A 23,912-nucleotide genomic window follows, 5' to 3' on the forward strand; every position below is an offset into this window, starting at 1 on the left:
CTATTCTTAAAGATAGTTATTAAAATTTTAAAACAAAAAACAAAAAATTTATTTGGAAAAATTTATCTTTGAAAAATTAACTCTAAAAACTAATAACCATCTTTTAATTTTAAAAACTTAAAACGAAGAATAACTTAAGGATATTCTCAAAAATTATTTTTTAGTTTTGTTTATTTTTCAATAATAATTTATAATTACGAAAATTCATTAATAAATTTTTTATAAATGAATTATTTTCTTTTTAGTTTTAAATAACTTTACAGTAATAATTTATAATTATAGTATTCATTAGTGACATTTTTATAAATAAATATAACTTCTTTATTATTTTAAATTATATTAAAAAAGTTTTCTTATAATTAGAAAATTTATTATTTATATTTTTATAAATTAATATTACTTCTGTATTATTTAAAATTTAATTATATTCAAATAAATTTAATTGTTCTAATAATTTTAAAATAAATTTTAAAATATATATTAAAAATAAATTTTAAGAAAAAAATAATCAAATGAATTGTTCATTTCTTTGTAAAAAAGAAAAATTGTTTATTTCTTTCTTCTTTTTTCATTCTTTGTTTTTTCTCTTTTTTTTTTTAAACTCAGTCAAACAACCTTATTAATAAATATTTCATGCGACCCACGCGTTTGATAGATACCCCACGTGCAATGTCACGTGTTATCAATTATTGCTGTAGGATGTATCTCAAAGGTATTATTATATCTCAAACTACAACAACAGTACAAGCAGGGGAACCACAAAAGCCAAAGCAGTTACCCTCTATTCGCCGCATCTACTCACTTACTGTGTTATGTTATCCCTAACAAGGTAGATATCTTACCCTTCTTGTTTTCAATATCATTTTGCATTTTTCCTTCATTTTCTAATCTGTTTTACTTTCTGCCTTTCAGTGAACTTTCATGTCTAAAATTTGGTATGCTTGAGAGTTGTAGTTGATTTTAACAACATTCCCAGCAGTATACATTTGTTTGGTTCAGTGATTGTTTTGTTTGATTCTATGTTTCTCCTGCAAATTTGGGGTGTGATCTCTTTGGTTTGAGTTGCTGATAGTTTCCTGTGGTTGGTTACTCAGTGGAAACTAAGAATTCGTCGACTTTTCAGTGTAGTTTTGTGGTGAGAGAAGTTGCAATTTTTTAGGATAATGGCGGGTTGTTCATCAAATTTTGGGTTCGCTCGTGTTGTTAATTTAAGGAAAGAAGCTCTTTTGAGGAAGCTGGGAAATCAAGATTCAAGTTTGAATAGGTTGAGTTTCAGGGGTGTGTTGAAGGAGGTTGCATTTCCAGTCTTTTGTGATAGCAAGTGGGATAGATCAGATGTGTCTATTCAAAAGAAAGGAACATTTTTTATAATGAGTATGTCGCAACCGCCAGATGAATCGCAATCTGCTGTAACTACAATAGAATTTTCGGAAGTGGGAGGTGATAGTGTCCTGAGCAAGGACCACAAAATATGGGATAGTGAGTCAGACCCCAATACTGATAAAAATGATGATAGTGGAGTTGAATTTCATGGTAGTGGTGGCAATGGGAGCTTTGGAAGTGGTGGAGCAGGAGATCGTAGTGGCGGTGGCGGTGGTGGTGATGGTGATGATGATGGTAATGACAAAGAAGGGGAAGAATTTGGGCCAATACTGAAATATGATGAGGTAATGAGAGAGACAGAAGCTCGTGGGGCTACCCTTCCTTTAGATATGTTGGAGGCTGCTAAGAGTGTGGGAATCCGCAAGGTGCTTCTTCATAGATATTTGGATTTGCAGGTATAGTTTCTAAATGTCTATGCATTTCTTTCTCCTTTCCTTCAAAGTAGTGATTATGTAATTGTAATGGATTATAAGCACCAACTCTTTTGTAAAACAACATGACATTACCTTGGACTTTAATGTAGTTATTTATGATATTTAAATTGCAGGGATCTTTTTGGCCACTAGGATTTGCTGTGAAATCATGCTCAATCCTTCGCAATCGAATGCTGGCTGATCCAACGTTTCTTTTCAAAATTGGCTCAGAGGTTGGTTGGGCTTGTCTTATAGTAATCTTAATTCCTGTTGTTCATATTATTTAATGTGTCTTGAGGTATCCAATTATTTGACTGTTCTATAACATATGACATTAAGTGTTCACTGTTGACAATTATCATATTTTAACCTGTTCTGTTTAATTGAGAAGCTAGGACATAGTTGACTCCTACTTGGTCTGCTCAGCTTATGTTGAACTCTAGAAATTAAGCTACCAAAATAGTTTGCCATGTTAACAAGGTATCTATATGCTAAAAAATATTGTGATGTATCCCTCATATCTTATTTGCCACAACTGGCAGTAGTCAAGAATTAAGATTGCAGTGTGCTATCTGTGAAAATCATTCATGTAATGTTGGCAGAGTTGGGAAATTTGGGACATATGAAAGATATTTAATTTTTCTTTCTTACAATTTGCAGATTGTCATTGATTCTTGTTGTGCTACCTTTGCTGAAGTTCAAAAGAGAGGCAAAGACTTTTGGGCCGAATTTGAGTTGTATGTTGCAGATCTTCTTGTTGGGTTGGTTGTTAATGTTGCTTTAGTAGGCATGTTGGCACCGTACGCTCGAATTGGCAAACCATCAATATCTAGGGGGTTCTTTGGTAGAATGCAGAAAGGTTATGCGTCTTTGCCTAGCAGGTTACTCATCATGCCATTAACATGGCCTTGTTTTTCATGTCAATTTTTCTTCTATATGTTTCCTATGTGTATAATATATAACAATTCTCCATCTAAAGAAGACATGGAAGTCAGGTTTCTCATCTCTTAATTGCTTTTGTGTCTTTTAGAGTGTGTAGAAGCTTTTGTCTAAGTTTCTATTCTGCTCACTTTATGCAGTGTATTTGAAGCAGAAAGGCCAGGATGTAGATTTTCTGTACAGCAGAGACTGGGAACATACTTCTACAAGGTAATGACTGCAAAGAAATTATGCGAAATTTCTATTGACTGTTCATTTTTAATGCATGTTTCAAATTTCAGGGTATAATGTATGGAGCTGTTGGATTTGCATGTGGCATTATAGGCCAAGGCATTGCAAATTTGATCATGACTGCAAAGCGGTATGGTTTCTTGTCTAGAGTTCATTTTTCATACTTTGCATGGTTCTAGACACAAAGGTAACTTTCCCTGTCAAACAGCCTGCCCGCTTCCTTCATACCCGTTATGGCCTTTTTAACTCATATATTTGACAATTGGCCTTGTGGATCTTCTAATACAATGATGATTCCATAGTAAATAAAAATTTGACTGAAACTTAAACAAGCATTGGGATTATTTTGGTAATAAGTGTGTGCATATATTTTTTAGCATTTATTTGGAATCTATTATGAGCTTTCGAAGACTAAATTGATGTGAATGTGAGTTTAAATTGATCCACTGTCCATGTAAAACTCTATGAAACCAATAAATTAGAAACTAGAAAGTGCCACATCATTTCAGAAACTAAGGTTTTTCACTTTACGTAAAAAGTTTTAGGAGAATATTTTTAAACAGGTGGCAGCATATGGTTTACTGATATACTTTATCAGTATATCTAAGTTAACTCTAATAAATAAACAGTGTTAATACTGAACGATATTTATGGTGTTTGCAGTATATGAATTCATATTTTTTGGAGTGATAAATTTCTCACCTGTTTTTGCTTTATACCAGGAGCATAAAGAACTCAGAAGAGGACATACCTGTGCCACCTCTTGTTAAAAGTGCTGCACTTTGGGGTATGAAATTGTCTATTATATAAATTATTACATAAGTTCTAGCTCATCTCTTCTATACAGCGAGAAAACAGCAACCTTTGTTTTCATTGAGTTATTAGGAAAGTCTTAATTTTAAGCCCTTATCAATTTGATACCTATGAGTAGAGTTATCAGGTCAAATGTGATGCTTTTGATTGTCAATAATCATATCATTAGATGATAAATTGTAGCCATATTAGGACAACTAAAAGGTTTATGTGTTTAAAATTTCTACTTTTATTGTAGAAATTTTGTCTCTGCCAAATTTTTTCCTGTGGAACTCACTTCTATGTTGAGTGTGAGAGAGAAATTTTTTTTGCAACAAAAGTAGAAATATTTTTCCCAAAGTTTATTTTATGTTTTCGAAATACAAGTTGTAGCCACGCGTTAACTATACGTTGCCAAAAACCAAAGAGATTCTCTTTGTACCACTTGATATTGGTTGAATTCATGTGCAATGTGGATCGCCAAGATTTCTTTTATGCTTGATTTGGTGTTTTCAGATTTACTACTATTTTTAGCATTGCTTGATCTTAGATAAACTTGACTTGGTGTATTTTATTCATGTATGTAACATGTTTGCTGTCTCCATGAACATCCATGCAGGTGTATTTCTTGCTGTTTCTTCTAACACGCGATACCAGATCATCAATGGACTGGAACGTTTGGTAGAAGCATCACCACTGGCAAAGCAAGTTCCCCCAGTTGCTCTGGCTTTCACAGTTGGTGTGCGTTTTGCCAACAATGTGTATGGTGGCATGCAGTTTGTTGACTGGGCTAGATGGAGTGGGGTGCAATAACTGCTTTATCTTTTGTGTTGAAGTCTTGTTGATGTCATTTTCTAGCTATCATTGATGGAGTTTCCACCTCAGATTCATGGACCCATAATGACCAATGGTGGTACCATTCTAGTACCTTAGTTAAGGTTGCATGGTTTTATTTGGAAAGATTTTTGGCTCACTAATGAGTCAAGCCAAATTGATTCATTTTAAACTCAACTTATAGTAGGTTAACTTTTACTCTTATTACTTTTAAAATAAGAAGAAAGAAGTCACTAGCATTAGTGTCTGTTTGGATCCTCTCTCTTTTTAAGCTAGAAGCTACTTATAAGTATAAGTTAAGCCAAATAGATTTTGAGAAAAGCTCTTATAATGAAATTTTTTTTTTTACAATAAAAAAAGAGCTAAAAGATAAAAAGCTCCTAGGAGGAGTTTTTTTAAGCACTTATATGCTTTTCTTGAATTGTGTGTTTTTTTTTTTTAAATAAAGAGCTATAGAGACACAGAGAGATAGTTTTCTTGAAATATGTGTTTTTAAGTTAAAATTTTTATGTAATTATCAAACAATTTTTAGCTTTTTTATAAGCTTTTTTTTTTTTAGCTTTGAACCTGTTTGGATCCTCTTATTTTTAAGTTATAAGTTACTTATAAGCTAAAGCTAAAAAAAAAGCTAAAAACTGTTTGGAAATTACATAAAAATTTTAGCTTAAAAATTACTTAAAAGCACATATTTCAAGAAAATTATCTCTCTCTCTCTATCTTTACCACTCTTCATTTAAAAAAAAAAACACACAATTCAAAAAAAACAAATAAGAGCTTAAAAAAAAATCCTCTTAGGAGCTTTTAGAGCCTGTTTAGACCCTCTTATTTTTAAGCTAGAAACTACTTATAAGCTAAAGCTAAAAAAAAGAGCTTAAAAAAAGAAGCTAAAAGTTGTTTGGAAATTACATAAAAAACTTAGCTTAAAAATTACTTAAAAGCACATATTTCAAGAAAATTATCTCTCTCTATCTTTATCACTCTTCATTTAAAAAAAAACACACAATTCAAGAAAAACATATAAGAGCTTAAAAAAAAGCTCCTCCTAGGAGCTTTTAGTTTTCAGCTTTTTTCTTATAAGAGCTTTTCTCAAAACCTGTTTGGCCTAGCTTATGCTTATAAGTAGCTTCTAGCTTAAAAAAGAGAGGATCCAAACAGGCACTTAGTTTTCAGCTTTTTTCTTCTTTATAAAAAAGAGCTTTTTATTATAAGAGTTTTTTTCAAAACCTGTTTGGCCTAGCTTATGCTTATAAGTAGCTTCTAGTTTAAAAAAAGATGATCCAAACAGTCACTTAATTTATAAGTAGCTTTTAACTTAAAAAAGAGATGATCAAATATGCTTAGTGGTGAGAGATTTTGATAATCTACATGAAGTTATAGCTTCTAACGTCAGTGTCACCATTTTATAAAATAATAAAAGATAAGAAGGAAGACTAATAGGACCAACATATTTGCACTTAAAACCTATATTGCATCGACACAGGATAAGACACGGGATTTCGACACGTTAATTCTAAAAAATGTCAAATTTTGACACGTTAGGACACATTTTGATATTATATAATATTTTTAATTTATGTAGTGTATATTATATTTAGTATTCAATAATGTAACAAAAAAATAAAGTTAAACTTATAATACCCATCAATTTTGCAAAGAAACATAATATATCCCAAATGTTTAAATTAAACTCAATAAAATCGTAATAGTAATCTAACGAATCTAATAGTTGGAACTCAAAATGCAACTCAATGTAACCATTGGACCTTTTTTGAGTCTTTGCAACGAGAATTGAAGTATCGGGAAGTGTCGGTGAATGTCGAAAAGTGTCGGACACGACACGTCAAGATTTTTGAAGTGTCGATAATTCATATCTTAAAACGTCTAACGGCCAGATAAGCTATATCACCAATAGATCGATATATTGATATAACTCCACTTTAGCTAAAAGCATTGTTGCAACCAACACCATCTTCTCTATGATACTCCCAGTCCAAACAAAATTTTTATATATATATATAGAGGTAGGATTCTTTGACACCAGTGTCAAATTTGAAATTTGACACCTCATCTGAGAGCCATTAGATAAAAAAAGATCAATTGTGTCACATGCTTACAAATCAGAGTCGTTGATCTTTTTTGTTCCAATGGCTCTCAGATAAGGTGTCAAATTTCAAATTTGACACTGGTGTCAAAGGATCCTACCTCATATATATATATATATATATATGGGGCATGATATTCTTACACCGGTGTAAAAGTTAGAAGTCTTACACTCAATCTTGACCATTGATCAACTTGTATCTAATGGCTCAGTTTACTAAAAAATTAGAGCCCTTCGATATAAGTGACATCAACGAATAAAATTAAGAGTGTAACTTACACTGGTGTAAAATGATCCTGACCCTATATATATATATTGTAAATAATAGTTTAGAATAGTAGTATAGAAGTCCCACATCATGTATATCCCTGTGTATTTTCTTTCTTTTGAGTTATATAATAGTCTTTTCGCTGTGTAGTTGAGACACACGAATTACTAATAAATCTCCTTGTTCTTGATATTCAACATGGTATCAGAGCCTAACAAGATCCGCATCTTTCCGGTAGACCCACTGTCTATCGAGTAAAAATCTTCCCGGAAACTGTCACCATCGTCAGTTTCCGGCCACCGTCTGCCACCTTCGTCCTTCACCGGAAAAGTTTTTCGGCGATCGTTTTGATCAAAAAGTACATCAACGGACTCAGAAGAAGCTGATCTACCCAACGCCACAAGACCCACCGTCATCAGAGGTTGCCAGTGTTGTGGACCACCGTTTGACCACCGTTGACCGCCACCACCGATCACTTTTCAGGCACTTTTTCCGGCGAGCCACCCACAGTTGTGATCGTCACAAGGAGGCGGTTCTTTCCGTCCAAGGCCCGCTCCTAAATTCCAACTGAAGCACCCTCACGTGCATGAAACATACGCTCGGCTTCCACCGTTAGGATCACCCTTTCCTTCTGTGTTCAGATCGATCCTTACCTTGTGGTTTCGAGTCCGTTGCAGCCCTTCTGAAGCATTTCTCCTCTTTCCATTACTATTCACGATTCAACGAATTGTTCTTGATCCATGGCTGATTCTAGCTCATTTATCCTTCCTCAAGATATTTCTCGGCTCACGATAACTAGTTCCACTGCTACTGTTGTGCATACAGGTAATAGCGTTGCTGGTTTCACTCAAAGTTCATCATTTGGTCATTGGATTCTTGATTCTAGTGCCTCTGATCATATTTCTGGTAATAAATCTTTGTTTTTCTCTCTTTCTACCTCTGGTTATTTGCCTGCTGTCACTATGGCTAATGGTTCTCAGGCTCAGTCTCATGGGATTGGAACAGTACATCTATTTCCCTCCATTACTATTGATAATGTGCTCTATGTCCCTGGTTTACCCTTTAATCTCCTTTCCATTAGCCGTTTAATACGTTCTCTTGATTGTCTCATTTCTTTTACCCAAAATTCTATTGTTTTATAGGATCGAAATTTGGGGAGAACAATTGGTAGCGGATTTGAGTCCAATGGCCTTTACCTGCTCTCCAGCTCCTCTCATGTTTATTCTGTATTAGATTCTCCACTCACTATTCACACTCAGTTGGGTCATCCTAGTCTTACAAAGCTCCAGAAGATGGTGCCACGTTTGTCCAAGTTTTCTACTTTTCAATGTGAATCATGTCAATTCGGGAAACATACTCGCAGTTCTTTTCCTAATAGAGTCAATCGTCATGCCTCCTCTCCTTTTAGTTTGGTTCACTTTGATGTTTGGGGACCCAGTCGTACTGAATCAACTTGGGGTTATAGATATTTTGTTACCTTTATTGACGATTATTCTCGAAACACTTGGTTATTTTTACTGAAAAGCCGCTCTGAGTTGTTCTCCATATTTCAGAAGTTTTATCATGAAATTCTTACTCAATTTGGTATTCCTATCCGCACTTTTCGTAGTGATAATGCTCGTGAGTATCTGTCTCAACCATTTCAATCTTTCATGGCATCTCACGGCATTCTTCACCACACATCATGTGCGCACACCCCCCCAACAAAACGGGGTTGCTGAAAAAAAATCGTCATCTTATTGAAACAACTCGGACACTCTTAATTCATGGGAATGTTCCTACTAGTTTTTGGGGTGATGTTGTTCTCACCGCATGCTATCTCATTAATCGCATGCCTTCTTCTGTCCTTGGTAACCAGGTACCGTATTCTTTCTTGTTTCCTCATCAGTCTTTACATTCATTACCCCTTCGTATTTTTGGTTCTACTTGTTTTGTCCATGAACTCGGTCCCAATCGTGACAAGTTGTCTGCCAAATCCCACAAATGTGTGTTCCTCGGTTACACCCGGACACAAAAAGGTTATCGGTGTTACTCTCCTAGTCTCCATCGCTCTTTTGTCTCGGCGGATGTTACTTTCTTTGAGTCTGTGCCATTTTTTGGCTCCACCTCCGTTCTCGATGACTCTGTTGATACTCAGTTACCTTTACTCTCTGTTCCAATTCAATATGTTCCGGCACCAGATTCTACACCACCACTGCCTGCACCAGATTCCACACCACCACCGCCTATTGTCACTTCTCCATATGTCCCAGCACCAGATCCTCCTCTCCAGGTTTATCATCGTCGGCCACATCCACCCATACCCCAAGACATTGATAAGGTTCCTATGGACTCATATCTGCCGTCATCAACTCCTGCGGTTTCGGTCCTGCCCTTTGAAATTGACCTACCCATTCCTCTCCGAAAAGGTACTCGTAATATTCGTCCTCCACCCAGGTATTCAATAAATATGAGTTATCATCACCTTTCTCCATCACTTTTTGCTTGTCTTTCTTCTTTGTCTTCTGTATCTGTTCCTAAGACTACAAGTGAGGCATTATCCCATCCCGGATGGCGACAGGCTATGATTGACGAGATGTGTGCACTTCATGGCAGTGGTACTTGGGATCTGGTTCCTCTTCTCTCTGGAAAATCTGTTGTTGGATGTAGATGGATATTTACTGTCAAGGTTGGTCCTGATGGACAAGTGGATCATCTCAAAGCACGTTTGGTGGCCAAGGGATATACTCAGGTGTTTGGTGAAGATTATGGAGATACATTTTCCCCTGTGGCAAAAATGGCGTCTGTTCGCATCTTTATTACTATGGCTGTTATTCGTCATTGGCCCCTTTATCAATTGGATGTCAAAAATGCTTTCCTCAATGGTGATCTTGGGGAAGAAGTTTATATGGAGCAACCTCCTGGATTTGTTGCTCAGGGGGAGTCCAATCTAGTTTGTCGACTCCGCAAATCTTTGTTTGGTCTCAAACAGTCTCCATGAGCTTGGTTTGAGAGGTTTAGCACCATTGTCTAGCAGTTTGGTATGACTCAGAGTGCAGCTGATCACTCAGTCTTTTATCGCCACTCAGACTCTGGATCTATTTATTTGGTGGTATATGTTGATGACATTGTCATTACAGGTGATGACCATCAAGGCATTACTCAGTTAAAACAACATCTCAGTCATCACTTTCAGACAAAGGATCTTGGAAGACTACGATATTTCTTGGGAATTGAAGTGGCTCAATCCAAGGATGGTATTGTGATATCTCAGAGGAAATATGCTATGGACATTCTAGAGGAGACAACTTTGTTGAATGCTAAGCCCGTCGATACCCCCATGGATCCAAATGTCAAGCTTATGCCAAATCAAGGGGAGCTATTTTCAGATCCAGAAAGGTATTGAAGATTGGTTGGGAAGCTGAACTATCTTACAGTTACTCGACCAAACATCTCATTTGCAGTCAGTGTAGTAAGTCAGTTCTTGAATTCTCCTCGTGAAGATCATTGGAATGCAGTGATCCGTATCCTCAAGTACATCAAGAATGCTCCAGGTAAAGGTCTCCTCTATACAAACAAAGGTCATACCAGAGTTGAGGGATACTCAGATGCTGATTGGGCAGGTTCCCCCAGTGATAGAAGATCCACATCTGGGTATTGTGTATTCCTTGGAGGTAACTTGGTTTCTTGGAAAAGCAAGAAACAAAGTGTAGTTGCCAGATCAAGTGCTGAAGCAGAATATCGCTCCATGGCCACAACCACCTGTGAACTTATCTGGTTAAAACAATTATTGAAGGAACTCAAATTTGGAGACATTGGCACAACATCTCTCATTCGCGATAATCAAGCTGCTTTACATATTGCTTTCAATCTAGTGTTTCATGAAAGGACCAAGCACATTGAGATAGACTGTCACTTTGTTAGAGAAAAAGTCCTCTCTGGAGATATAGTCACTAGTTTTGTTAACTCAACTGATCAATTAGCTGATGTTTTAAATAAGTCTTTGAGAGGGCCTAGGATAGATCACTTATGTAACAAGCTTTTGGTGCATATGATTTATATGCTCCAGCTTGAGGGGGAGCGTTGTAAATAATAGTTTAGAATAGTAGTATAGAAGTCTCACATCATGTATATCTCTTTGTATTTTCTTTCTTTTGAGTTATATAATAGTCTCTCCGCTGTGTAGTTGAGACACACGGATTACTTATAAATCTCATTGTTCTTGATATTCAACAATATATATATATATATATATATATATATATATATATATATATATATATATATATATATATATATATAAAAGAAAATTGTTACTATATAAAAAATTGTTACTATATAACTTATTTATGAGGTGCTATAACGAACTCAAATTATTATACACACAGCACACTAGCCCGAACGTTAATGATATGTCATAACCTCAAGCACCATCACCCACGTTCTCAGCCTTCAAGTATATAGGTTGCAGATAGATCAGAACAAAATCAATGAGCATATGGCACTTTATAGCAGCCAAATTTGATAACTAATAAATCAACTGTTTAATTTAATATATTTGTATGAGGGAAATGGGCTTTCTTACCTTTTTGCCCCTCATTAATTATTTAATAACTATTTTGTCCCTTATTCAGAACTATCTACCAATCTGCCCCTCTTTAATCGATTGAGCCAAAAATTTAATCGATTAAATGGTCAAAATAGGCAAAAATCGTTAACTTGAAGATTTAGTCTATTAAATCTCCCTATTTAATCGATTAAATCTCTCATGCATAATGTTGTTCTTCTGATAAAGAGAAAGATTTAATCGATTAAGTTGAAGATTTAATCGATTAAATCTTCATTTGACCGTTTAATCGATTAAATATTCAATTTAATCGATTAAAAAAGGGCAGATTGGTAGATAGTTTGTAATAAGGGGCAAAATGGTTATTAATGAGGGGCATGAATATAACTAATGATTGGGTCAAATGAGATGTAAGATTAAAATTTGGTACGAGATTTGTTATTCTTATACCACTATTATTTAAAAAGAAATTAAATTTAAATATTTATAAATATAATATAAGTAAAAATAAAATTTCTAGCAGTGATATGTTTGAACAAAGAATTTCATCTATGTATCAGTAAAAATAAAATTTTCTATTGACGTTTAAGAATATTGTATACAATTCATCTTGGTAATTTTTCGGATAATACTAAATAAAAAGGTTTTTGTAACAGTAATAGTTGAAGAAAATCAATGGTTTATATTTCAAATATATAACATACTAAGAACAGTTGTTCAATCTTCATATTAAGATCATTTTTCCATCGCTGGTTTTGGTTATCAACTAGAGTTGCTAGTAGGAATGTTTCTGTTATAACTCTTGGTGAGAAAATCTTTATTTGATGACATCCTTTAATAAATAATTTAGTAAAGGGAGTAAATTTAAATTTTCACTTATATCAAAATTTTGTTTATAATTTTACTTATATATTTGTGTACAAATATTCTTTTATTAAAAAATTAAATTATAAAAAATATATAATTTGTATAAAATATTTTATGAAAATGTCAAATATTCATTTGTTAAAATAATTTTTCATGTATTGAATATAATAAAAAAATAAAATTTTATGAAACTAGAATTTTAAATGGCTTGCGGACTAGATCTATTATTGAGAATTATATGGTCTTGCGGGCTTTGTGACCCTAATATGCACGAGTCGGGGCTTAATGGGACGAGATGTCCCATTTTGATATCTGTACATGTAATAATTATAAGCTTAGGAAAAATACTTTTTTCAAAAGCACTCCTAATTAAAGAGAAAAATTATGATAAATAACCTTCAGTTCGGTGTAAATTAATGAGCAATCTGGACTACAACTAGACCATACCTAGCTTATTTTGAAAGAAAAAAAGTCTAAAATTCCAAGTTTAATTAACTAGAGTTGATAAACCTTGAATTTATGATGTTTTGAATGTAAAATGCAGCCTTGAAACTCCTAAATTAATGACAAAAGTCAGAATTTAATGCTTCTTTTTTTTGAAAAAAAAAAAAGAATTTAATGCTTTAAATTGTTAATATTGAAGTCATGAGATGAATTGTTATTAATTATCTTTTTATATGTTTAATTTAGCTAATTTGTATTTTTTTTTTGTGTTCTAAATGATTGGGAAAAGATAGAGCTCCAAACATCATGATAGCCAAAAAAGAGTGGTGAAAACTCATTCAAGAAGGCCGGCGCTGAGCTCCTGTGAGCTAGCAACTAGGCGCCCAAAAAAAAAGAAAAGTCCAATGTTGCGATTCTAGCGCTTGTTCGCCCAACAGCCAGTGCATAGGCACTGACATCTTTATAAATACAACCTTTATGACTTTCTAAAAAAAAATTCACCAAGGAAGTCATAACTAGGGTTCTGGAGGAGAGCACAACTTATCGGTTCATGAGCGAAGAGGGGAAAGGCGCGATCAAAGTTTGGAAATATTGAGATCAACATTCTCTTTTAACGATTCTGATGGACTTTCGGGAAGCCATTTCTATTTTTTTTCTTTCAATCTTGTTATGTCTGGCTAATTTTCTAGTATTATGGTTAAATGGAACCCAATTGGATCTTGATATAACTTGATTTATCTTTTCAATACAATATTTCCTTTCAATATTGAATGAATTATCATGTGCGTGATGATGCTTCCATGATTTTCCCTCTTGTGGATTGATCTAGGGTTTATGTATGAAAATAGGAATATTGGTATATAAATTGGATCTAATAATTAATGTGTATCGCAGCCTGAAAATTCTTAGCTCAACCTCATATTCAATTAGCCCGACTTTCACAGGTCGACTTGCGGAAGTGACATTGAACAATAACAACAAATCAAAAATAGAGATAGGGAGGAAGAAAACACCAAGAATTTTAACGTGAAAAACCTCTTCGATGTGAAAAATAAAAACCACGAGACCAAATCCGAAAAAATATCCACTATGAATAATGGAATTACACAAGACTCACTATGGCTCAATAACCAGAGGACTTCTTCCTCTAAAGGATGGATCTACACACAAGTGTCTCACACAAGTGTCTCTCTCTGTAAAAGGGATATAAAATCCTACTCTATAGGGTATTCTTCTTCTTCAGCGATGATGCTAGGTTTATTCCTCAGAGAATCTTCATCTTCTTCTTTTTTGCTCTCTGTTGGTTCAATATGTAAGCATCTCTTATAAACAAGAGATTAGGGCACCTATTTAATTTGGGTCGGGTTCTTCATGGGCCACGAACCTAACAAATCTCCCCCTCCATGCCCATGAGGGAGGATATCCGAGCTCCTCCTCATCCGGGGTATGGGGCTGAGATAGTCAACCCAACACCTTCACAACGATCTTTAAACTTTCATGCTGGAACTGTCTTGGTCATCATATCCGACCAGTTCAAGTCGGTATGGACTTTGTCGAGATGTAGAAACTTCTCTTTTGTCACATCTCGAATCCAATGGTATCGCACGTCTATGTTCTTTAACCGTGCATAGAACATTGAGTTCTTCGCTAAGTGTATAGCACTATGGTTATCATATTTTATCACTCTGATACCACTGTTGTATTTAGGAGTTCGACAATTCTGAGCTCAATGACACATTTTTCATAGTAGAAATATGTGAGAGTATCTGGCCTCGGCTTCATGACCTCGGCTTCTACTTCGACCTCGGTGTGCCGTTCTTCCATGGTTTTCAACAACATTTGCTTCATTCTGCTAGGTTATACCTCGTTCTTTCCTCCTAGCTTCTTCACTAAGCAGGTTGTCTACAACCGAGTCCAATGTCATCTTTCCTTTTGGGGCCGAGTTCCTAAACATCGCCACCAAAGTATCTTAGCTCTCAAGCAACGAACTGAGTAGCAAGAGGGCTTGCAACTTGTCATCTATCTTCATGTCAATCTTTGTCAGTTGATTGACGATCCATTGTATCTATTCAGGTGCTCAATCATGCTTTGTTCATCCTTGTAGTTTAGCTTCACAAGTCGGTACACCAAGTATGCTTTGTTGCGTGGAATTTTCTTCTTGATTAAAGACCCCATCTATGTGCACAACTTGTGAGCGTTTGTGTATGTCGACATATGCTCGAACAAGCTTTTGTCGATATATTTGCTGATCATAGCGATCGCCTTCCGAATATGGAGATCCCACTCTTTATCACTCTTCCCTTTTAGCTTGACGGTGCTTAGAATGAGCTTATATAAACCCCTGCAATAAAGATGATCCTCCATCATGGGTTTTCAATATGAGTAGTTCTCTGCGGTGAGTTCGAACATGTCACCATCATGTGCTACAGCACCCTCTATCTCTGACCTCACAGAGCCCTTGATCTACGAGCTCTGATACCATTGTTATGTCCCAGAGTTTGACAATCCTCAGATTTAGTTTGCCCGGCCTTCACAGGTCGGCTTGCGAAAGCGACAGTGAACAATAACAACAAATCAAAAATAGAGATATGGAAGAAGAGAACACCAAGAATTTTAATATAGAAAACCTATTCGATGCGAAGAATAAAAACCACGAGACCAAGTCCAGAAAAACGTCCACTATGAATAATGGGATTACACAAGATTCACTATAGCTAAATAACCAGAGGACTTCACCCTCTAAAGGATGGATTTACTCACAAGTGTCTCACACAAGTATTTCTCTCTGTAAATCTTCAGCGATGATGCTAGGTTTCTTCCTCAGTAAATCTTCGTCTCTGACTTGCGCTTTTCTCCTACACGTTTCTCTCTCTTTTTCTTCTTCTTCTTTTTCGCTCTCTGTCGGCTCAGCATCTAAGCATCTCTTATAAACAAGAGATTAAGGCACCCATTTAATTTGGTTCGAGTCCATCATAGGCCACGAACCCAACAATAATTTCACCAAATCATTGTATGATTCTAGTAATAGGCATATGAATATATGCAATCTTCATAATGGTTAAATCCTTCTAATAGATCTAAGATATTCAGTTTCTTGAAAGGGAGTAAAGAGTTAAAATACCAAGAAATCATGTTTTAACTATTTGAGTTGAATTGATTGGTGATATCAAAAGGGGAATTGATGTGAATTTAAATTAATTACAAAAGTGAAAATTGTAGGAAGTCGAAACCCTAACCATTCATGCTTGATAACTCTTGATTTAATCTTAATTTCGTTATTTTTTGCATTTTTTATTGTTTTTAATTTGTTCTTGATTTTTATTTGTATTTTAATTATTTTTGTTTATTATTTAAATTCATCCAACTTAAGTTTAATAACGAGTTAGTGATTGAAATACTAATCTTTATAGGTATGATATTCTTCCTTATACTTGTAATTGTATTCTTCCGGTGGATGGATCCCATCTTTGAGCTTGAAGTTTTGTCTTTTTTTCTTTATAGTGGATAAGATCAAGCTTATCTAATTCACCTTAAACCTAATTAAATTTACATAAAACATTTATGTAGTTATGGTAGAAATGTTTTTTTGCAACACACTATGTACTAACGGTAGTATATAGTGTGTTGCTTTCTTTCTTTTTCTTTTTTTTTATATTAATGGGTTTCATTTTTTGTGTCTGTGGCAGACATTTTTTCACTGCCACAACTGCAGAAATTTAAAGCCCTTAAATTTAACTAATCATATGCATCATAGGTGCAACACAAAACTTAACTATAGTTAAATACAATTCAAATTATCCATAAGAATAACACCACAAATGTTGATATCAACAGACTCTTGCGTTAGTCTTCAACGACATGTTTAGTGCACAGTATATGATAAGACCTGATGATAATATAAGGTTTGATTGTATAAGATCTGATTACAATTTAATACTAGCCAGCATTTGACATGATATTGTATAAGATAGTACCATCCAATGTTTGGTAATACACCTTGTAATACTAGATAGGATAAAAATAAATATTTTTGATAAAATACCTTTTAATAAAGAATTTATATAATTCTTCCAAATGTCATATGATATTAATTTTGATAAAAATCTATTGATCAGTGTGTCCAAAAATATATATTATTTTTTATTAAAATAAAATCTTCAATATTTTAAAAATTAATATATTCAAAAATTAAATTTTATTTTAATATTAAAATAATATATTAATTCTTGATAATTACACTAGTCAGCAATGTTAATATATTAACCCCTTATCAGGCTTAATCTGACCCCCTTAGACCTGATTAAGTTATACATCGTTTTGATTAATTAAGGAATTCTGCTATATAAGCTTATACTATGTGATGATCACATCAAAAAACTAAAATTGTTATAACATATAATATAAACTTATATTATTATATTATCATGTCTTATATATCACATCAAACAACCCTTCACAAAGAGTATAAATTGCAACATGAAAGAGCATTTTTACAGAGAGAATTCGTAAGTATAATTAGATGCACAAATTGAGTGTTTCGAAAGGGTAAAAAAAGAAATAAAACATAATGGCTTACCTTTCCCTTGTGTTCTTTAATAAGCAAATGTAAATGGATGAATTGCAATTGTGCACCACAAACCTCCACAGTTGTAAACACATGGGACTTCAGCTATCTCGCAATGATTAGGGATAGTTATTGTGGGCTTGACCCCAGTATTCTTGGCAAACGTGTTAGATAACATGACAGCACAAAGGAAAACAGGATTCTCATGGCTTCATTCCTCTGTTTCCCTGCTGCACCTATTAGCATAAATTCAAGTTCGAGTTATAAAATGTTATTCCATTTAAAGATAGCCATGAAATGCTTTTTTATATTTTTTAGTTTTGTTAAACATGTGTCATGTGTCATGTGCCATTGTATTTGTTATATTATTTTATTAAATCTTATTCCTATTCAAAATTGATTTGTCGTACAATAGAACTCCTTTCTTATATATATTTTCCAATTCGATTTTAACTTTAATTTTTTTTTTTGATAACATAACTTTAATTTTAATAATAAGAAATAAGAAATAAAATAAAATAAGATAATACATTGAAATGATTCATATAAATTTAGTATTTGTACGTATTTATGATTTGATTGGGAATGAAACAATTGAAAAATATACTGAAAATAAAAACAATAAAAAATGAGTTTAAAAATCAACTAAAATAAAATAGAATTAATAATCAATTAAGGTCAACGTTAACAAAATTAAGATTTAATCATCCTAAATTAAGATTTAATTCTACCGAGAAATATAAAAATTATTGATAAGCCATAACTTATCAGCTCAAGCTTTTTAGACGAGATTATTGTTTATTATTATATCAGAGCTAAAATGATTACGACGATGTAAAAATATGGTCTGAGTTTTATCAAGGAAGATCATGAAGTAGCATGGAGAAGGGTGAGGAATTGGCCACCATCCATGGTGTTTAACTGCCTCTAAAGAGAGTTTTGTAATTACATGGTGTTAGAGAATGAGAAGGATTATTTTGCAAATACTTAGGAGCATTGTAACGTTGATAATTGATACAACCGATTTCAGGTCTATTATAACTTGATTCTGCAGTTCGGGAAAAATGTAAAAGACCATATGCAAAAACTGGAAAATTGAGTGGTACCGTTTTCTAAGTTTCGAGTATTTATCAATCTATTTATTGTTTTTCTAAATATTCTTTTGGCAAGCATGAATTTTTCTTTTATGTCCATATGTATTTAATTTTGGGGATATTGGTGGTTCTATGGCGTGCATGTGTGTTTGCTGTAAAGGCTTTTTTTGTTATTATTTTTGACTTGAAATCTTAATAGATTTTCTTCTTTTCCGTCCTTTATTCAATTGGTATGTGTGATCTGTCTATTTTCTACTTTGTCCATGCTTTCCTATTTAACTTTTAAAATTCTTTTCAAAACAAGTGTACCAAATAATTTTTTTTTCTTTTATTCTGAAAATCAATTCTTAAAAATTATTTTACAAAACAGTTTTAAGAACAAGACAACAGAACACAATCAAACATACATACCTATTTAGGGATTTACTTTCTACCATAATTCTAAAAATTCCATTTTTCAGCACAACAGTATGCATGAAAACAGAAAACCTCCGTACTTAGTTACCTATTTAGGGATCTATCTGTCTGTCCAAATTTTAGATTTTAGAATGTATCTAAACCCTTAATGGCCTTTATACATGTGATTTAGACAATACCAACTTTTTTTTTTTTGCGTGCAAAAACACTTTTGCACCAAAGTTTTACGAATGTTTAATAACCAAATATAATTGTTGGTGGAAGAGATGGTGAATGAGAATTATTCTTCAGAAGGCCAAGATTCTTCAGTAAACCTTCCTCAATCTTCTTCCACCAAAAAGAAGCAGGGAGGATGGAGAGCAGTCAGATATATTCTTGGTAAAGCCTTCAATTACCATTGCATTGTTCCTTTTGATATTATTATTAATTATGCAAGGATTTTAATGAAATTGATGAATCTAAATTTTGTGTTTATGTGTTGAAGGGAACGAGACATTCGAGAAGTTGGCTTCTATGAGTTTGATAGCCAACTTAGTGGTGTACCTGCATACCCAATACAACATAGACACTTCAGTTTCAGCAGAGGTGTTCAACCTATGGTCCGGTTTCACAAATTTTCTGCCATTAGTTGGTGCTTACGTAGCTGATGCTTATGTGGGAAAGTTTAATACGCTCTTGGTTAGCAGTGTGGCATCATTTCTGGTAAAGACATGCAAATAATCCCAAATGTTGCAATTCATTTTTTTGCTTTTTTGAATCAAACATGTTAGAGATATTAATATAAAATCATTAAGCAGGACTTTCTTTACAGGCTTAAGTTATTGGATTGAATTGGTTACTTTATATGGTATCAGAATTTATGACAACGTGTGGTTTAGAGTTTGCCCAAAGATTCTTACATGAGAGGATGTGTTAGATATAATATAAAATTATTCATACAGACGTCACTTACCTGCTTAAGCTTGAAAAGTTTGGTTGAATTAGTTTGTTTACATGGATTGCTTTACAGAAACACATGATGCCATGTGAATTTGCTTATAAACATTTAAGATTTTAATTTCTTAATGCTATTCTGCTTAAAGTTTAAGCTAATATACATAAATAGAGCATAGGGCATGATTAGTACTTGCATAAATAGAAGCACTTTCAATTTCTGTATTGTGCTCTCTACTTTAATGTTTCTTCTCATCAATGAACAATTGAAGACATGGCCTTCAATTTGACAGGGTATGGGATTCATATCTCTAGGTGCTGGTATACCATCTTTAAGACCTCCAAGCTGCCCTACTCATTCTGATTGCACACAACCCAATGGCACACAGCTTGCTGTTTTGTATGTGGGGCTTGGATTGTTTGCAGTAGGCTCTGGAGGCCTAAGACCCTGCAACATTGCCTTTGGAGCTGATCAATTTGATACCAAAACAGAAAAAGGGAGAGCTCAATTAGAGAGCTTCTGTAATTGGTGGTACTTTTTGTTCACAGTTGCCCTTTTGGTTGCTCTTACTTTAGTAGTGTACATTCAGACAAATATAAGCTGGTTTCTGGGTTTTATCATTCCCACTGTGTGCTTTGCCTTCTCTCTAACCATTTTCCTACTGGGACACAACACTTATGTTTGCTTGAAGCCCAAAGGAAGCATCATGTGTGACTTGGTCAAAGTAATTGTTGCTGCATATAGGAAACGCCATGTTGATTTGAAGAAAGATTCTGGACTCTTATTTTATTATCCACCACCTAGTTCTGAGTCAGAACCAAGGATAACAAAGCTTGCTCACACCAATAGGTTCAGTTTCTTTGATAAAGCTTCTGTGATTACAAACCCAAGTGAAATTGACAACAGTGGAAAATCCATTGATAGTTGGAGGTTATGCAGTGTGCAACAAGTAGAAGAATTGAAATCCATATTAAATACATTACCTGTTTGGTTAGCAGGAATTGTATGCTTCCTCTCTATGGGACAAGCAAACTCCTTTGGTATACTTCAGGCATTGCAAACAAACAAATCGATTGGACCCCATTTCAGTGTTCCACCAGCTTGGATGGGTCTAGTACCCATGATTGCTCTTTCCTTATGGATTTACCTTTATGAGAAAATCTATGTCCCTTGGACTAAGAAAACAACCAAAAAGGGTAAGAGGTTGTCAATTGAACAAAGAATGTTGATTGGAATCCTGCTCTCCATTGCCGGCATGGCGGTTTCCGGCCTAGTAGAGGTGCGCCGCCGCGGCGATGCAATGAAACATGACTCATTTGAATCACCAACAAGCATTTGGTGGCTTGTGCCACAGTTTGCTTTATCTGGGTTGGTTGAAGCCTTTGCTGCAATTCCCATGATGGAGTTACTGACCTCATACTGGCCTGAGAGCATGAAAACATTAGGAGGGGCTGTGTTTTTTCTCAGTTTATCCATTGCCAATTACTTGAGCACCATTCTTATAAGGATCATAGTGGTAGTAACAACGAGACATGGCAGAACACCGTGGTTAGGGGGCAATGACTTGAATAAGAATAGGCTTGAGTACTTCTACTACACCATTTTGGTTCTTGGAGTGTTGAATTTATTGTACTTTCAATTCTTCGCTCGTCGTTATTTATACAGCGAGGTGCTCCAAAGACAGAGTAAAAATGAAGCAGAAGAAGAAGAAAATGGATCATCAATCATAGCAGCCTAATTCCACACTCTTCTCGTTTACGGGGCGTTTGGTGGAAGAGAAAATTTTTTTATCAGGAAAATACAATTACTAAATAAATAGTAGGAAAACAAGTTTAATAGAAAAATTTAAAAAAAGATGTTTGGATGACCGTAATATTACTGGGGAAATATTTGCAACAGTGTTATTGTAAAAAAAATTCATTACACTATTTTTCACTTTCCTGTCCATATCTAAAATACCATATCTCATTGTGTATTTTGAAATAGTGTTATTGTGCCAAAACCAACACAAATCATGTTTTCTACCCTTTTAAATTGCCTAGTATTTTTTTTCAATAATTTATACCAAACATAGTATACACCAATAATTACCCACACTTTCACATCCAACCCAAAATAAATCCTATACCAAACACTCCTCTAGGAGGCGTTTGGTACAGGAGAAATTTTTATTTGTCCGGGAATCTCGATTTTCAAAAATATAATTTTTGCATTCAGTTTACGATAATATCTGAAAATTTAAAATTTAAAAGAATTCAGTTTCCCGAGAATCCCTCAAAATTCCGCGTACCAAACGCCCCCTAGAGTCATTTGCAAAAGCCCATTTGTGACCACCTAAAAAAAGAAGTATGTTTGCATCATGATAGAGCTAGAGATTTCATTGTTTTGTAAGTAATTACATTTTGCAATTCTTTCATTGTTTCATAGTTTCTTAAGTTTCTATTTTTGATACAAAAATATAGTACGATAAGAAAAAATACCACTTGAAAAATACAACTGAAAATTTTGGATTCATCAATCAATTATTAAAGAAAGAGGAAAGAAATTCTCGAGTACTTGATCCCCACCACTGATTGTGAAATTTCGTTGATTCGGTATACTCGAAAAACACCCTTAATACAAAATTGACTATCCGATTATATTTCAATAAATTTCTAAAATAAACTATCAGATTCACTTATTTATCTTTACCTCACTTCTAAAATAAAGTGTATGTCCTTTTAATTTAAATAGCACATATTTTTCCATATATATAGCCACATGCACAGACCTTACCACCATGCACATGCTCACCAACACTCACACTTCAAGAAAATCATTCCTTCCACCACCATCCAACCAACCATGACCATCGACACCCTCCGTCGATTCTTTCTCCCTTGTTTCTTCCCTACCACCACACCCACCACCACCATAACCAAGAAACCCCTCGCTTCCTCCAACCACCACCCCACCACAACCAAGAAACGCATCAGCACCTCCCTCCGCCACAACACCACCACCAATACAACCACCCAACACCACTCCCCATCTTCCTCATCCTCCACGTCCACCACCTCCGGCGCCACCGCGGCTCCCCCGCGCCCCTCAAAGTCGATGGTCATCGGAACCATCTTCGGAAACCGCCGCGGCCATGTGTGGTTCTGCATCCAGCACGACCGCCTCTCCACGAAGCCAATCCTCCTCTTGGAACTACCACTCTCCACCAACAACCTCGTCCGTGAAATGCGTAACGGCCTCGTCCGCATCGCACTCGAGTGTTCCCCCACGCGCTCTGACGTTTCCTCATGCCCCCTCCGGTCCATTCCCGTCTGGACAGCCTTCTGCAACGGCCGAAAAACCGGGTTCGCCGCACGTCGCCGGACCGGCGAACGGGTCCGGTCCATCCTCAGGACCATGCAGTGCGTCACCGTCGGAGCCGGAGTCATTCCCTCCGGGTTCGGATCCTCCGGTTCCGGTTCGGAGGAGCTCATGTACATGCGGGCTAACTTCGAACACGTGGTAGGCAATGCGGACTCCGAGTCGTTTCACCTCATTAACCCGGACGAGTGCCCCGGTCAGGAACTCAGCGTTTTCTTGCTCCGGTCTGGACTTCCGGTTCATCGTTGAGTGTTGTAATTTTATTTATTTTAGGGGGAATTTTCTGGTACATAATATTGGAGCAGAATTTAACCAAAAAAAAAAGAAAAGAAAAAGAAAGGAAATGTTTTGGGGAATATAATTTTTCTTTTTCCTTTGTTTTTTTTTTTTTTGTAATAATCCTTTTTCCTTTTTTCTTTTTTGGGACAGAAAATTATTGATTTTCTTGATTTTTGAATGTGTTGGGATTTTCATTTTTCTTGGAAAGAAATCTTGACTTATGAGATCTGGGTCTTGAATTTTTTTTTTCTTTTTTAATTTTTGATTTTTTTAGTGACAGGGTGAGGGTGCAACATGGAAATTGTGTTCTTGTTTGCCATGTGAGTTAGTGTGTAAAGTTGATGGGTTTCTCTAGGACTAATCTCATCATCGATATTATTGTATTCTTCTTCACATTTGTCAATAATAACAATGTAACAAGATTAATTTTGATTACCTTATTAGTT

General features: G+C 34.8%; 3 protein-coding genes across 4 annotated transcripts; all 3 read left to right on the forward strand.

Annotated features, from left to right (window-relative positions):
* Window positions 1–758: 758 nt before the first annotated feature.
* On the forward strand, window positions 759–4,817 carry LOC133294106 (protein RETICULATA, chloroplastic). Of its 2 annotated transcripts, none has more exons than XM_061492763.1 (8): window positions 759–829; window positions 913–1,778; window positions 1,931–2,029; window positions 2,457–2,677; window positions 2,876–2,945; window positions 3,017–3,096; window positions 3,689–3,753; window positions 4,378–4,817. In XM_061492763.1, the coding sequence occupies exons 2-8, from the start codon at window positions 1,164–1,166 to the stop codon at window positions 4,569–4,571; spliced, it is 1,344 nt and encodes a 447-aa protein (XP_061348747.1). In that variant the 5' UTR covers window positions 759–829; window positions 913–1,163; the 3' UTR covers window positions 4,572–4,817. The 2 variants fall into 2 exon arrangements, with proteins under 2 accessions (XP_061348747.1, XP_061348748.1); XM_061492764.1 differs by having other exon boundaries at window positions 760–829; window positions 1,124–1,778.
* Window positions 4,818–7,701: 2,884 nt separating this feature from the next.
* LOC133294107 (uncharacterized) lies at window positions 7,702–21,565 on the forward strand. Its single transcript, XM_061492766.1, has 8 exons — window positions 7,702–7,965; window positions 8,104–8,187; window positions 8,820–9,825; window positions 10,081–10,339; window positions 10,409–10,494; window positions 19,158–19,271; window positions 19,378–19,595; window positions 20,120–21,565. The coding sequence occupies exons 1-8, from the start codon at window positions 7,702–7,704 to the stop codon at window positions 21,563–21,565; spliced, it is 3,477 nt and encodes a 1,158-aa protein (XP_061348750.1).
* Window positions 21,566–22,643: 1,078 nt separating this feature from the next.
* Window positions 22,644–23,436, forward strand: LOC133294108 (protein MIZU-KUSSEI 1). The gene has a single exon (XM_061492767.1). It carries the CDS (start codon window positions 22,672–22,674, stop codon window positions 23,434–23,436), a length of 765 nt encoding a protein of 254 aa, XP_061348751.1. The 5' UTR covers window positions 22,644–22,671.
* Window positions 23,437–23,912: the final 476 nt, after the last annotated feature.

This window comes from Gastrolobium bilobum, unplaced genomic scaffold (assembly GCF_033153095.1).
Source record: "Gastrolobium bilobum isolate Gb01-03AN ecotype WA unplaced genomic scaffold, APGP_CSIRO_Gbil_v1 utg202596, whole genome shotgun sequence".
Classification (NCBI taxonomy): Eukaryota; Viridiplantae; Streptophyta; class Magnoliopsida; order Fabales; family Fabaceae; genus Gastrolobium; species Gastrolobium bilobum.